This window comes from Microtus pennsylvanicus, chromosome 15 (genome assembly GCF_037038515.1).
Source record: "Microtus pennsylvanicus isolate mMicPen1 chromosome 15, mMicPen1.hap1, whole genome shotgun sequence".
NCBI classification, from domain to species: Eukaryota; Metazoa; Chordata; class Mammalia; order Rodentia; family Cricetidae; genus Microtus; species Microtus pennsylvanicus.
This window is the reverse complement of record NC_134593.1, coordinates 56,346,429-56,362,620: the sequence shown is the minus strand read 5'-3', so window position 1 is coordinate 56,362,620 and position 16,192 is coordinate 56,346,429. Positions and strand designations below refer to the sequence as shown.

The window sequence follows — 16,192 nt, the reverse complement described above, 5'->3', positions numbered from 1 at the left end:
ACAATCCTCCTGCCTTGGAGGCTCAAGTGCTGAAATTCCAGGAGCTAGCCACGGTGACTCCTGCTTCTCAAAGCTATTTTTAAGAGACTTAAATATAATGCTTCCCTCCCCCATTTCCAATTAAAATTGCCAAAGGGCTAATGCGTCCTGGCCAGCACTGGGCACAGTTCATCTTCACGTTGGCAGCACGGTCCTGGGAGCAGGCAGCTGGCCCTTAGACCGACTGGCACCTCTTTCAGTCAGGTTCGGGTTCTCTCACCTGGAGCGAACCACATTACCTGAAGAAGAACGCGGCCACTGACAGCTTCCCCGGCACAGCCCAGGCTCTTCCTCGTGCTGTTAGTAAAACCCGGAGCCGCGGATTCGGTGCGGCTTCGGAACCACCCGGCACCCGCAGCCCCGTCGCTGGCGGAGGGGGTGGGGCTGGCTAGGGCGCCAGGCTCGATCACTGAGCATGTGCGAGATGGTGCGCATGCTCTGTGAGGCCGGCCGCCTCCCATTGCGGGCAGCTCCGGCGGTGGCAGCGGCGGCGGCGGCGGCGGCGGCGGCGGCGGCGGCACCGCCTCCTCCTCACACTCCGCGGGTGGCGGGGTTAGATGAGCGGCCCCAACAGCGGCGAGGGCGGCGCGGGGAGGAGGAGGAGAAGGCGGCGGCGGCGGAGGAGGTCGCTGTCTTTGTAGTGTCCCTGCTGCGGGCGCCCGAGGCCGCTGCTCCAGCCGTCGTCGTTGGCGGAGGCTGTGAGGGCGCGCGCCTGCTTGCCCGCCCGCCCGCCCGGCCCGCGGGGACGAGGCGGCGGCGGCGGTGGCGAGGATGATGATGTGCGCGGCGACTGCCTCCCCCGCCGCCGCCTCCTCCGGGCCCGGCGGGGACGGATTCTTCGCAGCCGCCACCTTCTCTTCCTCCCCGGCGCCGGGGGCGCTGTTCATGTCGGTTCCCGATGGCTCGGTGGCCGCCGCGGCGCTGGGACTGGGGCTGTCCGCCACGGACTCTCGGGGTCACTATCAGCTGCTGCTGTCAGGCCGCGCCTTGGCCGACCGCTACCGGAGGATTTACACCACTGCGCTCAGTGACAGGGACCAGGCCTGCAGCAGCACTGGACACCCGGCCTCCAGGTGAGTCTCGCGGACGCCCTTCCTCGCGCCGCATGCATGTGCATATCTCTCTCTCTCTCTCTCTCTCTCTCTCTCTCTCTCTCTCTCTCTCTCTCTCTCTCTCTCTCTCTCTCTCTCTCTCTCTCTCGTGTTTGTGTGTGTGTGTGTGTGTACGCCCGCGCGTGTGTCCACCTACTTAGCACCGGGCTTGCAATCAGCGCTGGATGCTGATGGGAGAAGCACTTTGGTGATAGCAAGAGGGTGTGGTGGTCACAAGTGTGCGTGCGTGTGCGTGTGTGTGTGTGTCTTTTGGAGGGGAAGGCAGGGAAGATGGGTGCGTGTTGGTAACGCTAGAGAGGGTGATGGTACAGGTCCGTCATGACACGTGTGTGTATTGTTGAGAAAGGAGGCATGGTAGAGAGGGATGAGACCCTAATGCATCAGGAGAGTTTGCGAGAGTCCTAAGGGGAGGTGCTGACGTTTCTGTCTGAGCTGCGGTGGTATTTGCACGACCTCTCCCCATTGCCTGCCTTCCTATAGCTGCCCTCCATAAAGGCTGCCTTTCACTACTGGGAGCAATGGTGTAGGTTATAGACAGTGATGTTTGTAGGGTGTGTTAGATACCAAGCTAGGTGGAGAGTTATGAATAAAGGATATAGATGGAGATTTGTGCAGATGTGAGAAGTGGTCGATCGGGATTTTGAGGAGAGTAGTTTGGTTCTGGGGCCTTTGGCCTTGATTGTGCTTGCAGCTCCTGCCTTGTTCTGAGGTGCCATCCGGCCATTTCCCTTCATCTGATGTTCTGTTTCCTGTTACTGACAGGTTTGAGAGCACAGGGAGTTTTGTAGGGAAAATGGGAAAAAATCTGAAGAATTTAAAAATATGACAACTGGTTAGGGTTTACCTGCTGTCTTAGTAGCTTGCTCACCTCTTTCAGTTAGACTGGCTACACTGTCAACTTCCTAGATAGAGGTGCTGTATCACTTTCATTTTCTTTTCCTTAAAATATGGGTACCTTTTTAAGCTAAAGGCTCTCTCCTGCTGTTTCCCTTTCATGCCTTCACTTGTCACATGCCCTGAAGGAGCGTGGTCGATGGGAATCACCTTTGTTTCTTCCCACAGTCTCTTACAGAACACTCAGAAAAGCACAGTAGGATTTTTAAAAGTGAGTTTGGTGAAGCCGAGTTTTTGTTTTTGTTTTGTTTCCCTTGCCTTTGCCCTAAGTCAGTGTGGCTTATGATGGCCATGTGGCCATCTTTTTCTCCCATTAGGAGAGGTCTAGTCTGTCAGTCTAGTTAGGGTACCCGTCTGTATTAAGGCTGATCTGTTGGAGGATTGTAAAGATGGAACTTCCTCCACACTTTTTTCTGGATAAACCACTTGTATCTATTTGTTGGCAGGATTGTGTGCATCAGTAGTTGAGCCGTGGATTTAGATGTGTGTAGTAACTACACTTTGCTATTTAGAACGAAGGTAAGAATGTCACAGTGTGTTTCTTGCTAATGGTTTTTGGAAAGCAGCACAAATCACATTAGAGAATTTACCCTGAGAATTAGGTCTAAGCTTGAGCTGTGTGTCTCTGAATTATTGCACTGTTCTACACCTGCACAAATCCTTCTTAAAGATTTAAAATTATTTTTTATATTATTTCCAAACTTGTGCAATAATCTTTGTTGCATATTCTTGCTTTGACTTTCTACTGTTTTTTAATAATGCCCTTTTTTTTAAATCCAGAACTGTACTAGGAGTAGTAGACAAAATTAAATGTAGGTTAACTTACTTAAAATTGGTGATTTTTAGATTGATCATTATCTGCAAGCTATCAATAAAACATGAGGAATTGATTGAATTAGCTCAAGAAATACTCATGGAGACCAACATTACTTTGATAATGCTGTCCGGTGCTTGTTTACAATATGATTGTGTATTATAGTTCACCTGCAACTGTTCTTTATTGTGAATTGGATTAAATTCAGTCACTTGAAAAATTAAGGATGCTAGGGAAGAAGAGTTGGGGTTTAGTGTTATTTTTATATGGCACTGAGTTAGAGGAGATAGATGAGAACAGGGCTGAAATTCTAGAGAGCATCATGGTTAAAGGTTTGAGAAAAGGGGAACAATAGAAGAAACAGAGAAGAGTTAGAAAACTAAAAAACCGACCAGGAAGTAGCACCTCAGGTTCTAATAAAGAAAAACAAAACAAACAAACAAACAAAAAACGTTTTCAGAAGTGCTAGATATCGAGTAAGTGAGAACACCTTCCCAATCACTGGTACCTTTGGAGCCAAGTAGTCATAACTGGAATAAGTTTAATGTGTGTGTGGGATGGGGTGGCGGATGGAAAGTGTTTACACCACAGGGGAGGAAATGCAGGAAGGTCATTCAAGTATTGGAGGGCAGGTGGGATGGTCAACTATGGGAACTTAAGTAGAGAGGAGGATATTAAAGAATTGAAGGAGGGGATGATTGATAGCAGTCAGTGAAGACGGGTTTATGATGATAGGGTTGATTTTCTTTACTATAGAAAAGGAGGTATTTCTAAATATACAGACTGATAATTTCTTGAAGATGGTATTGTATCTGTGCTTTCTGGTGATCTGAAGAGGAGGCATCATGTTTTGGCATTTATTCTCTAAATACCTGTCCACGGTATATACTGTTGTAGGTACTGAAGGCAGAGTAGTAAGTACAAGACAAAATCCTTAATGTTTTTGAATGTGCATTTGGGTGGTGCTAACAACTGGTCATTTCTTGTGATAAGTAATGATAAAGGAGATGCAGCCATTTTCACCATTGAGCATTGAACATTTATAGTTGAACTACTCTAGGTGATAGGGTCAGCAAAGTTCTCCTTGGGAGTTGGCATTGAAGTTGACATGCCTTGAGGAAGGAGATTTAGAAGTGCATATGAGGAAATTAGAAAGATTTTAAGAGAAGAACAAACTTGTGGTTCAGGGAACAAAAATGTAAGTGAATTATCAGGGTATGTTGAACAAATCCGGTATTTTCGATTGTTTTAGGTATAAGATTCAAACCCAAGGTAGTGTCTAGGATTTTGAAGGTATTTTAACAAAGTGACTAAGAGTTTGGACTCTTGACATTAGAGTGGGTTTAAGTCCTGATTGTCATCTGTTGTTTGCTAGTTGTGTAACCATGAATGCTACATAACTTTCATTCCTTAGTTTTCTTATAAATATAGGTGATAACAATGTGGGCTGTTTTGTAGATTAGATGGACAAATATGTGTAAGTACTTGGCACATTATATATTACTAAATATTAGGGGTTTGTTTTCTTTGCTGAAAGAATTTGAGCATATGGATAGAAGCAATAGTCTTGCCTGTTATTGTTGGTTTGGGGATCAGTGATTTTGAATGTAGAAATAATTGCTTTTATGTATTCAGTGGATGAATATGTATGCTTTTTTTTTTATTTTTTTCGTTTTTCAAGACAGGGTTTCTCTTTAGCTTTGGAGCCTATCCTGGCACTAGCTCTTGTGCTAGTTGACCTCGAACTCACAGAAATCTGCCTGCCTCTGCCTCCCAAGTGCTGGGATTAAAGACTTGCACCACCACCGCCCAGCCTAGGTATGCTTTTTGAATTAATGAAACTGATTGGAATTATAACATTTTCTTGGGGAAAGGGACTGGCCAGGCAAGGCAAGAAAAACAGTGTTTAACCAGTTCTCTGAATGGTAGTACAACTTCACATTTGAGAAGTGTTACACTTCTGTGGTAGAATGTTACAGACTGTAGACTGCCTTAGTACACATTCAAATTTTACCTCTTTTTATGTGTTAAGTTGGGCTGTTTGTGTGTGTTTGAAACATGTTCTGCTCTGTAGACTTCACCAGGCCGTGAACTTGTAATCTTGCTTCTTTAACTCCTGGTGATTGGAGTGTAAACAGAGACTGCTTGTTCGTTTCTCAGCTGCCCAAACCTGAATAATCACACAGAAATTATATTAATTACAAAACTGTTTGGCCAATAGGTTAGGTGTATTGTTAGCTCTTACATCTTAAATCAACCCATTTCTGTTATCTGTGTATCACCATGAGGCTGTGGCCTAAGGCATCTTTCTCTTTCTTCAGCTACCTGGTGTCTCTCTGACTCCACCAATTATCTCTCTATATCTTTGTTTGATTTTCCCGCCTCATTCTATTCTGCCCTGCCATAGGCTGAAGCAGCTTCTTTATTAACCAATGGTAATAAAACATATTCATAGCATACAGAGGGAAATCCCACATCATTGGAGTTATAGTCTTGTGTCATTAGGCCCAGCCTGAATGTTTTGTTTTATGGTTTTTGGGATCTTATGTAACCCTAACAGAATCACTATGTACCCCAAAATAAGAACAATCCTCCTGAGTCAGCCTTCTGATTGCTGGAATTACAGGTATGCACACTACAGCTGTCTTTCTGTTTCTTGTAACTTTTTAGGGTAATCTAAAGGCTTCATGCCCATACATGTTAAATGTCTTTTAAATGTGAGGATACTGGGTTTGCAGTGGTCGAAGAGCACCCCTGCCATAAATATTAGAGGACATTATGACCAAAATGAGGATTCGTGTTCTTTTCTGGGTAAATTAATTAGTTCCTTTGCTACTTTTTTCCTTTTTAAAAATGCCACTTGCCTGGCATGCTAGTGCACCCTTACCGTCCCAGTCCGTGGATAGTATGAGGCAGGGGTTCAGGAGTTGAAGACCAGCCTCTGATACCTAACAAGTTCACGGCTAGCCACTGGTAACATGGTATACCATCTCAAAACAGAACAGAAGAATGGTCCATTCCCTCTGTGTATGGAATTTGGGTTATAAGAGGTTAAAAAGTCAACTCCGCAAATACTGAGGATTATTACTTAGAACTAACCATTTGTCTTATTAAGACTTAGTGTTGAAGTTCCCAGTTTTGAGTGTATTGTCTGTTTGGGGGGTGAAAGTTACAAATACTTAGGGGAAATGCAAAATGAAATCACCAAGAAAACAACTATTATGACAAAGAGATGGCACTCTGGGCCTGCTCAACTTCCTGAGTAGAGGTGGGGAAGGCAGTTTGGATGTCAGTATAATAAAAATGTTAACATTAATGCTAGAATGTAGCTATCAGGGAGGAGAGAGGGCTGGGGATTCATTCTAGGATTGGAGAGATTAACCAAAAGGACTGTATCTGGAAGAACAAGAAAAATTAAATTTTAATCAGAAGTATTGGGAAAATCCTGATGGTTTTGAGCTAAGAAGAGACATTATTCCAGAAGTGGATTAGGGAACAATGTAGGTTGAATTATATGTGTATCTGTGTTAGTGAACAGATAATACTTCACACAGCTGTTTTTCTGTGGAATCCTATATGTTCTATAAACACATTAAGGCAAAGATACTACTCTGTTGGCATATTAATTGGTAGAAATGTAAAATGCATTAGTCTCCTAGCACAAGAGAGGTAAAAAATCTTGGCTCTCAAGAAAACTATGTTAATTTAAAAAATAATAATTTAATAGATGAAAATATGTTAACTTAATAGCAATATTTTCATACTAGAAACTATTCTGTATAAAAAAATCAACAAAACCACTTCCTGTTTTTCTCAACAACAGACTAAGTATGCAGATTTCTTTTTGTGTGGGGTTAGGTTAGTGAAGATTTAATTTACATACAATAAACTAACCCTCTTTAAATATTCATTTAAAGAGTCTTGGAATCATCATTACAGTCAAGGATAGAATAGTTTCATCATTTCAGAAAATTGCTTTAGGCATTCCCAATCTCCTGGCTACTTATATTAAGCCGAGATCTAGCATTATATTTTTTCTATAATGCTCTATAAATCTAGCTCCTTTTAGGATGGGTCCTTTCCTATTGTTCATGTTTCTGACATTCATTAGATTCTTTGTAGACGTTTTTAGTATAGTATAGTATTGAGTACTGTATGCTGCCCTAGTCTAGGTTGCTGGATTTCCTTACTGCAATGATGCTAACACCAGTACCCATCAGACCTCTCCCCTGTAATTTATGCTTTTCTCTTTGCAATGAGCACATCACTTTGGGAGTAAGGACCTTTCACCTAATGGTTTTAATGTCTTTTGATAGTCTTTGCCTGAGTCAGTAATTATAATAGAAGTTTAAAATGTTTTTTTCCCTTTTCGATTCTGTTATTTTTTTCTGTATTTATTAGATAGTGCCTTTTGGTATTCTAGTTCAGTGGTGATGCGACAGGGGCTACAGTTAGATTATCCACCCTCCTTCCCAGAGATGGAGGCACATGCTCTTCTAGCTTTGGGGCATATTAAGAGTTGTGGAGGTAGCTGAGTTCCCCAGGCATGCCTTTTATTCCCTGCACCTATAGATTGTTCTGTGCTGATGTGTAAGTGCCTGGCTCATTTGTCTCGAGGGAAGACAATTGTAAAGGAGCATTTCTACCTGAGCTTCTCCAAGGTAGTGGCTGAAACCTTTCTCTGGCTGAATTGTAGTTCAGCTTCTGCTCCATACTACTTTGATTACTTCCCCTTAGCACAGAGCACTCCACGGTAAGTTCTGGTGTGTCTGTCACCTTTCTGTTATTCCACTTGCTACCAGGAGCCATCGAGGAACGTGATTGTGTTCTGGCTGCACTGAAAACCCCATTCTAATAGTGTCAGCTGAACACTGCTGCTGCTGACCCTCTGCATGCTCAGTTGCCACCTGGGATGTGGCTTCCATGAATGGGCATGTTCTGCTGGGTACGATATCTTGGGCTTTTGAGAGGCTCAGGGAAGTATTTATTATAATGGTAGGATATGAAGCTGTCTGTTGCTGAGTGACATTAATTGATGGGAATGATGAAGAAAGATATGAAAGGTAAAAGGAACTTTCTTTTTCATTTTTAGCAACATGTACAGGAACATCCACAGTGGTCATAAGAAACAAAGAATGGGTTTACTTTTAAGGTTCTAGAGTGGGTAGAATCCTCACTTGCCATACCACCTTCAGTGTTCTGACTGGGTTGAAATGGAATCCTGACCCTTAGAATAGAACCTCTGAATTGATGTACTCCTTCACTGTCTACTGACCTTCTCACTCTTGGCCGTAACAGACAAGTAAATAGAGTCAAGTTGTGAAACCTGTTTCAAGGCACTGGACCTGTTACAGGGACTACGCATGTTCCTGTGTGCATGCACACACACACACACACACACACACACACACACACACACACACACACACACACATTCTTGTTCCTAAATGGAACTGAGATGCTCTAAAGCATCATAATAGATATGTAGATATTTGAATTTTCAAAGGAAATACAACAGTGCCTGATTCAAATTGCTAGCTTGAAGTAGTTAATGGTTTTGACTTTAGCTAATAGTACATTCTTTTGATGGTATCCCATTTTTGCAAAGTTAGGTCTTTTGGTGGTTGAGATACAAATCAAGCATTACTTGTTACAGCAACTTATCCAGTCTGACTCCATGTTTGAGAATTGTTACAGTGTCCAATAGTTTTCCTTCGCACAGGGATGGTTTTAGACTAGAAACCCACTTTATATTAAAGGAGGACCTGTGAAATCTATTTGTCTCATTGTACACCACGTGCCCGGAAGGCGATGATCTGACAAGGCATACGAAGTCTTTTGGTGGCAATACTGATGACAATACCATGCCTTGAACACGATACTCTGCAATATGAGGGGGCATCCTTTGGTATTCCCAGAAAGGAGAACAGTTGGGAATGGTTCTGTGCAACATCGTTTTCAGTGATACAGCCGGAGAGTTTGTGTTTCCTCTCTCTCTAGTCTGAGCAGTAGGAATTAAGAAATACTGGTTCTTAAAAGAGAAACATTTTAGAAAGAAAATACAGAAAACTTCTGTTATACTTGAAGCTACAGTTGGTGAGGGTCAGAGCTCCAAAGAAGTCTTTCTTTGGCTGGGGCTTATGACTGTCTCTGGAAAGTAAGATTGTCAGCACATCAGAGCACAGATGTTTGTCACAGAAGTGATCTGCTGGGTGTTTCTCAGACTTTGGTACTGTCCTTATCCTCATAAAATGAGTTAGACAAAATTATCCTAGATTAAAAATTGCATAGGCATGGTGTTCTTAAATATTTGATAGACTCCATCAGAGGCACTTAATGGTATGCTTCCTCTCTTTAGTGGCCTGATAGCATATTTCTTTTAATACTTAATAATATCTGTCATCTGGAGGTGTCATAGTTTGTTCTCTGGAAGGGAATCTTGGCAACTCCTAAGTTTTGACAATTATGAGTTAAACTCCTATAAACGTCATGTGCAGGTTTTTGTGTGGACGTAAATTCTCAGCTTCTTTGGGTAAATACATTCCAGAATCTTTAATTGTTGGATATATGGTCAGGGTATGTTTAGTTCTGTAGGAAACTGCCGAATTTCTCCCCTGGCTGTACATTTCATGTGTGTGAAATGAAACTTTTCGTAGTTGGTGTTCCCCTGTGTCCTTGCTGACATTTAGTGTTGTCAGCATTCTGGATTTTGGACATTCTGATTGATGGATCTCATTGTTGTTTTAATCTGTATTGCCGGATAACACCTGTTTTAGAGCATCTTTTCAGGTGTGTATTTTTATTTTTGTATCTGATTTGAGGAAGTGTCAAGGATGTTTCCTCATTTCCTCCCGAGATGATTGTTTTGGTATTGTTGGATATGAGAGTTCTTGAATAGCCTGGGTAACAGTCTTCTGTCAGATATGTTTTTTTGTAGCTATTTTTTTCTAGTCTGTATCTTTTCCTTCTCATTGTGTGTATATATACATACATATATATGTATACACATACACATATATGGGGAGGAGGCATTTTTCTATCAATTATTATTTTCCTGGTTCATGCTTTAGCATTTTATTTTAAAAACTGTTGCCATACTCAGTGCCATGTGGGTTTTCTCCTGTTACATATTCTAAACACTGTATTGTTTTGAGTTTTGCATTCAAGGTCTGTTTTCCATTTTGAATTAATTTTCGTAAAGGATGTAAGATCTGTATTTAGAGTCCCCTTTACTTGGTGTCTTTACTGGGTTGTTATATCATTCTTTTTTATTGCTTTGCTTTGCTCTTTGCTAAATGCCTTTTGACTATATTGATGTGGGTCTGTTGTGGGTTCCCCTGCTCTTTGTTTTGCTGATGATCTGTCCTTTGTTTCTTCAGCACTACACCAGCTTGATTACTCTAGCCTTATAGCTACTCTTAAAGTAAGATATTTACATTTTTATTTTCACATTGTCTTATCTATTATAGGTGTTGTCTCTCTCATAAACTTTTGAACATTTGCTAGAATCCCAGAAATAACTTACTAGGGTATTTATTGATTCATGGATTAATTAAGAGTGAAATCTTGATAATAATGAGTCTTTCTGTCTATCTATGAAATATTAATTATTTTATTTCTTTCATCAGAACTTTGCAGTTTTCCTCAGTTAGGTCTTGTATGTATTTTTATTAGATTTATACCTTTATATTTCATTGTTGAGGATATAATATTTTCATATTCTACTTTGCTTTTGGTATATAACAAAACAGTTGACTTACCACTACTAATGTTGTATCATGCAACCATGTTATTTATTATTTATTAGGTACAACAGGGCTTTTGTTTTGTTGTATTTTTTTGTTTTTTTTTTCTGTTCTTTTGTATTTCTGACATAGGCAGACATATCTGCAAATGAAAATGAAGGCAATTCATTTCTTCTTTTGTAAGCAGCATATCTTTTATTTCCTTTTCTTGTTTTACTGAATTAACTAGAGTTCTCATAATGATATTGATATAGAGTAATCAGACAGCATGCCTTTACATTGTTTTTGATCTTAGTGAGAAAACATAGTTTTTCACAAAGTAGGATGCCATCTGTAGGATTTTCTGTAGATATTCTTTTTGCATGTTGAGGAAATTGCTCTTGATTTCTAGTTCACTGAGAACTTTTGTTACAAGTTGGGAGTTGAATTTGCCAAGTGCCTTTCCTGCATCTATTGCTATGACCATGTCATAGATTATTTTTAGCCTGTAATTTATCTTCAAATGATACATACATAGCTGGGATATATTTGCTTTGGTTGTTCTGAATGTTTTTATACCTTTCTGGATTCAATTTGATAAAATTTAGAAGTTTTCTTTTGCATATGCCTTCATAAAGATGCTGGTTTGTAGTTCTCTATAACTTATTTACCACGCCAAGTTTACTGTTAGGGTTATCCTGGCCTCATGAGATGAGCGAGGAAGTATTCCTTCTGCTTTATTCTCTAAAGGGATCAGAGTTGCTGTAGTTTCGTTCTTAAAAGCTGATAAAATTCACCAGTGAGCTTTTGAAAGTTTGCTACTTTATTGATTTACCCTCTTCACATCGTTCCCACAGTTAAAGGATGTCTGTTTTGTTGCATAAATTCTGGCAAGTTGTGTCTGTCAAGGAATGCGTTTTTCACCTCAGTCACCAAGCTTATGCATATAGTTATTAGTATTCCCATTATTATTATTTTAATGTCTGTAGTGATGATTCCTCTTTCATTTATGATAGCATTTATTTATTTTTTGGATTATTCTAGCCATCCATTTTCCAATTTTGCTTTTGATGGTTTTATTTCTATTACTTTTGTTTTCTTTTATATTTCCCCTCAGAATTGTCATTTACTGCTTTCATTTTGAATTTTACCCTCCCACCCCCCAGTTTTGAATCTTATGTCAGTTACTTTAGATTTTTATTTTCTAGTATGAACATCTTTGAATTTTCATCCAAATACCACTTGAATTGCATTACAAACATTTTAGTATTCTTGTCATTTAGTTAAAATATTCAAAATTTTTATTTATGGCTTTTATATTTGATTAGCATAGTGCCTAGAATTAATTTTAATTTTCAGATATTATTGCCAGTATTTTAAATGCATTCTTTATATTATTTTGGTTTTTAAAATTAATTTATTTGAGTCTTTCATGCATAAGTATTGTAATTATATCATTTCCATTCTCCCTCCCCTGTGGAAGCCCACGTGTGACTCAGTTTCCATTTGGAGTCATTTCTGACTTAACGAAGTCACTTGAGTTTAAGCTTGCCTGCTTCACTTTTTTCCTTTAACCATGAGGGCTGTGAAAAAGTTCTGATTTAGCCCATGAGAAAAGAATACTCTATCTAGTAGACAGTATACTGCTGACAACAAACCTCAGGACCATCAAGATAGAAAGTAAGGATACTTCCGAGCAGCAGGCACGTGTTGGAGAGGAGGCTGCTCACTCAAGGACAGGAATCTTGTGGTTAGACACTGACTGACTGTGCCGTGCTTTGTTCTGCTTTTGTATATAAACAAACTCTGAATTAAACTCGGAGCTGTCTGGCTGCTCCAGCATGACCAGATAGTCCTCCCGATTCTTTCCTGTCTTCTGTTTCTTTTGACTTTTCTTTTTGGCCTCGAGGATCCCCTATCCAGGAACCCTAGCTGATGGTGTGGGAGCCGGCTCCTACAGGTGGCGCCTAACCTAGCTGACCTTGCAGAAGCTGGCTCCTACACTCCCCCTTCCAACGCTTCCTCTGTTCCCCTTCCTTCACTCTCAAATCCATCACCTCTTTTAAAAATTTGTATTGTTATGTATATGTACAAACGCATGCACACACGCACGCACGCGTGTGCACATGCACTCACAGGAGCATGTGGAATCTACTGAATCTGTTTAGTGCCACTCAGGAGTATGTGTGTAGTGTGTAGGGCTGACCACTGGGATTGGGTAACCTATCGGGTTTGTCCCTTGAGAAGACTGATTTCTCCCTCTTTGGGTGGGGTCTTGTGAAATATCTTCCATCCATATTAGTATGCCAACTGGTATTGTCTTTAAAATTAGTCTTAAGTTTTTTCTTTTGCTCACAATCTGATAATTGTGCCTTTTGAACTTAAAAAGAGTAATGATTTTAGATGTAGAGTTCTAGAAAAGACTGCAGCTGTGATGGACACCTCCACAGAGTAGGCAGGTGAGGTTGATTCTGGCTCAGTTTCTGAAGTTTCAGTCATGGTCCCTGGCAAGGCAGAAACACCATGGAGACGTGTACTAAGGAGGCCGCTAGTTTGTTCCTGGCTGCTTCACCTTGATATAATAACCCAGAAGCGGTATTAATTAAATCACTGCTTGGCCCTGATGGCTCTAGCTTCTTATTGGCTAACTCTTACATATTAATTTAACCCATTTCTATTAATCTGTGTATCGCCTTGTGGATGTGGCTTACCGGCTAGAGTTTCAGCATGTCTGTCTCTGGCGGGCTACATGGCTTCTCTCAGACTCTGCCCTTCTTTCTCCCAACATTCAGTTTAGTTTTCCCCGCCTACCTACGTTCTGCCCTGCTATAGGTCCAAAACAGTTACTTTATTCGTTAATGGTAATCACAGCACAGAGGGGATCCCACACCAGAGAAGGGCATGGCAGAGAAGGGCAGCAGCCAGGAAGCAAAGAGGAGTAACAGGAAGGACTCAAAGCCCAGATTGATCCCCCCAAGGCACACCCCACAGTGGCCTTCTTCCTATAACTAGGCTTTCTTCCATAGTTCTCCCTGATAATCTTCTATTCAAAAACTGAATCTACCAGTGGGTTAAGTCATAAGTTAGGTCAGAGCACCTTGGATCTAATTGTCTCTGGAAATACCTTCCTAGCCATATCCCACGGGTGTTTCATCCTGCTCTTCTAGGTGTATCTTTGAACCTAATGAAGTTGACAGTCAGTATTAGCCACCATAGTCAATTATTTAAATTTGGGTGGAGAGTAGTTTGGATATTTTATACATCTGTGTTCCTTTTTTTTTTTTTTTTTTTTAGTTTCAACACTAACTATAGATAGCATTAACATAGTTTTGGTCCTTTAATTTTATCAATGGTTACCTTACATAATTTAGTTTTTTTTCTATCATCTATCTGTCTGTCTGTCCGTCCGTCCGTCCGTCCATCCATCCATCCATTTATTTTTGGTTTTTTTGAGACAGGGTTTCTTTGTAGCTTTGGAGCCATCACAAATTGCCCTTATTTCTGTAGTCACCTGAGCAGATGCTTGAGACAGGATCATGAAGGTAACATTAAAAGGTCATACTAGGGGCTGGGGAGAGGGCTTATTTGCTACAGTGTCTGTCAAGCAACCCCAAGGACCCACAAGCCTATGAACACTTGATTTTTGATAAAGGAGCTAAAAGTATACAATGGAAGAAAGAGAGCATCTTCAACAAATGGTGCTGGCAGAACTGGTTGTCAACCTGTAGAAGAATGAAAATAGATCCATATCTATCACCATGCACAAAACTCAAGTCCAAATGGATTAAAGACCTCAATATCAGTCTGAACACACTGAACCTGATAAGAAGAGAAAGTGGGAAGTACTCTACAACATATGGGCACAGGAGACCACTTCCTACATATAACCCCAGCAGCACAGACATTAAGGGCAACATTGAATAAATGGGACCTCCTTAAACTGAGAAGCTTCTGTAAAGCAAAGGACACTGTCACTAAAACAAAAAGGCAAGTAGGAGCTGCGGGCTGCGTTCCTGCCACCCGGCTCCCGGCCGCCTGGCTAGCTTATGCCCCGAAATAATTATATGGAAACTGTATTCTTTTAAACACTGCTTGGCCCATTTCTATTAATGTGTGTAGCACCACGAGGTGCGCTTACTGGGAAGATTCTAGCCTACCTTCATCCTGAGTTGGAGCTTCATCGTGTCTGCCCCAGACAGGAGCAGCATCGGTTCTGAACTCACTTCCTCTTCTTCCCAGCATTCTGTTCTGTTTACTCCACCCACCTATGTTCTAACCTATCAGGCCAAGCAGTTTCTTTATTAATTAACCAATGAAAGCAACAGATTGATATAACACTCCCACATTAGCAACCCAGTGACTGGGAGAAGATCTTCACCAACCCCGCAACAGAGAAAGGTCTGATCACCAAAATATATAAAGAACTCAAGAAACTAGACTTTAAAATGCTAATTAATCCAATTAAAAAATGGGGCACTGAACTGAACAGAGAATTCTCAACAGAAGAAGTTCAAATGGCCAAAAGACACTTAAGGTCATGCTCAACCTCCTTAGCAATCAGACTTAGATGTGTGTCTTTAAAAAGTGACCTGGGTTCTTTTGTAAAGAATAGCTTGAAGGAGGTGGGGGTGGACATACAGAAGTGTTAAGCTTTGCCATGATCCAGGTGCTAGAGGTCATTTATTAAAGTAGCTGAAGTAGAGATTCTGTGTACATAAACAAGAGCTATTAGGAGATATAATTGTCTAGCTTTTGTGATTATTTTGATGTGAGGAGTGGAATCACAGGCAATTTTTCATATGCTGATTGCCTGTGTCCATCCTTTAGTAACTTGAAAATGGAGCACACCCCCCCTTTTGTTTTAGCAGATTAACTCTGTTACCTGACTTTTTAATTTGGAAATAGCCTTCCTGCCTACAAATGACCTAGTTAAAACTTTTTTCTTTTTCTTTCTTTTTTCTTTTTTTTTTTTTTTGCATTTTTGGCTTTAGAAAAAGGCTTTTATTATTTTTTTTTGCATAGATCTGGGGGGCGGTCACAATTTCAAGATCAATTGTTATCTCCTCTGTGAGCCCTACTCTCTTACTTTGGTTAATTATTTATTTCTTTTTCGTTTAAATTTTTTTTGTATAGTATATTTTGATCGTATTTTCTCCTCTTAACTATTCCAAGTCCAAGATCTACCCCCCACCCAACTTCATCCACTCAACTTTATGTTCTCTCTCTCTCTCAAAACAAACAAAAACAATAAGATAAAAAATGACAAAACAAGAAGTGCACATGCACATACACAGACACACACACACACACACACACACACACACACACACACACACCCCAAATTGGTTTTGTGTTGGCCAAATATGCCTGGTCTTGGCGCCTGCCTTGGATTGTTAATATACTCAATGACAACTCATTGAAGAAAAGGGACTTTTTCTTTTCCCAGCAGGCGTGAATTGCAAATAGATCCTTGGTTAGGAATGGGCTTTGTGTCCACTTTTTTTTTTTTTTTTTGGTTTTTTCAAGACAGGGTTTCTTTGTAGCTTTTGGTGCCCATCCTGGAACTAGCTCTTGTAGACCAGGCTGGCCTCGAACTCCCAGAGATCTGC

The 16,192-nt window shown here is 40.9% G+C and overlaps 1 protein-coding gene across 17 annotated transcripts in view; it reads left to right on the top strand.

The window, feature by feature from the left end:
• The first annotated feature begins 514 nt into the window (after positions 1-514).
• Mycbp2 (MYC binding protein 2) overlaps positions 515-16,192 on the top strand; it is a 229,015-nt gene continuing 213,337 nt past the window's right edge. For all 17 annotated transcript variants that reach the window (XR_012907999.1, XM_075950196.1, XM_075950189.1 and 14 more), the window contains exon 1: positions 515-1,112. Coding sequence is in view for 16 of the 17 variants with exons in the window: in XM_075950196.1 (XP_075806311.1) it covers positions 811-1,112 (302 nt within the window). In the remaining variant the exon portion in view is untranslated. The remainder of the gene's footprint in view (positions 1,113-16,192) is intronic.